This window comes from Myotis brandtii, unplaced genomic scaffold (genome assembly GCF_000412655.1).
Source record: "Myotis brandtii unplaced genomic scaffold, ASM41265v1 scaffold952, whole genome shotgun sequence".
Lineage (NCBI taxonomy): Eukaryota > Metazoa > Chordata > Mammalia > Chiroptera > Vespertilionidae > Myotis > Myotis brandtii.
Genome location: NW_005371930.1, coordinates 524,544 through 525,927, shown reverse-complemented (window position 1 = coordinate 525,927; position 1,384 = coordinate 524,544). Strand labels below are relative to the sequence as shown.

Genomic DNA, 1,384 nt, shown 5'->3' with positions numbered 1-1,384 from the left:
TGGCGCGTTCCCCGGTCATTCCTCCGATCACACCTCACCCTCTCGGCAGTAACCACGGGAACTTCGCTTTTCCAGGGCGAGTATGAGGCCGCGCTGACCATTTACGACGACCACGTAAGTCCCTGTTTGCACACGGTTCGGTTTATTGCGGCAATTTGGCTTTTAGTCTCTAGACCTTTGAGCCCATCACGGCTGCCCCGGCCAGAAACAACCAACCGCTGGAGCAGAACACAGTCTGTGTAAGACCCGGTGAATGTCCCCGGGCCGCGTGGCGGGATGAAGACCGTGGGTCGGCAGTGCCCCCTTGCGGGCAGTGGTGGAATTACACCTTGGTGGTCTCTGAAATCCCTGCCTCTTCTCCATTGATCCGATAGGAATTTTTTATTGTGGAAAAACGTATGGAACCTAAAACCGGCCATTTTGACCACCTTTAGGTGTCCAGGTCTGTGGCATCGAGTCCGTTCGCATTGGTGTGCATCTGGCCCACCATCGTCTCCAGAACTTCTTCATCTTCCCAACTCACACCCGGTGCTCCCTGAGCACTAACTGCCCGCTCCTCGCCCCGCCCCTAGATGTGCTTTTAAAAGATATCTTTTTATTGATTTCAGAGAGGAAGGGAGAGGGGGGGGAACCCCAATGATGAGAGAGAACCATGGATTGGCTGCCTCCTGCACGCCCCACACTGGGGATTGAGCCCGAAACCCGGGCCTGTGCCCCGACCGGGAATGGAACCGTGACCTCCTGGTTCATAGGTCGATGCTCAACCACTGAGCCACGCCGGCCGGGCTGGATATGCTTTTCAGAGAATAAAAAGCCTAACTCCCAGCTCCAGGCAGCCCAGTACGGGCCTCAGGACAGAGGCCTGAGGTCAGACAAGTGTGTGGGGTCTGAGCACCAGGGAAGACAGTCGGGACCTTTTCCTTCGCGCTGTCAGGGCTTTGTGGCGAGAGCGGAAGGGTGCTGAGAGCCGTGGCCCGCGAGGTGGAGACCAGCCTTCTAGAACCGCGGACGGGCAGACGCGGGTCCGGGAGCGGGGTCCACGGCTGGGGTGGGAGGTGGCGGATGCCGGGTCCGCACACACTCCCCCAGGTCTGTGCCTGGTGTGGGGGGCAGGGAGGGGACGAGGGGGGTGGGGACTTGAGCTGCTGAGGCCCCGCCCACCCTGCCTTCCAGATCCTCCCCAGCCTGCGGGCCAGTGGCGCCATGCTGGACGTGGTGGACAGCTGCTCCATGCTGTACCGGCTGCAGATGGAAGGTGCCGGCTCCCTGCTCCCCCCTTGGTCCCCACCCTCCCCTCCCGCATGGTGAGGGGACAGGCCTCGCCACCTTCCCCTCCCGCTGCAGGTCCTGGGACACCCCCCCCCCCCCCCCCCCCCCCCCCCGC

At 61.9% G+C, this 1,384-nt stretch overlaps 1 protein-coding gene across 1 annotated transcript in view; it reads left to right on the top strand.

Annotated features, from left to right (window-relative positions):
- LOC102257086 (tetratricopeptide repeat protein 38) overlaps window positions 1-1,384 on the top strand; it is a 9,107-nt gene that overhangs the window by 5,338 nt on the left and 2,385 nt on the right. Inside the window, exons 4-5 of the mRNA XM_014533175.1 lie at window positions 76-114; window positions 1,174-1,255. Of these exons, the coding sequence (XP_014388661.1) occupies window positions 76-114; window positions 1,174-1,255 (121 nt within the window). The remainder of the gene's footprint in view (window positions 1-75; window positions 115-1,173; window positions 1,256-1,384) is intronic.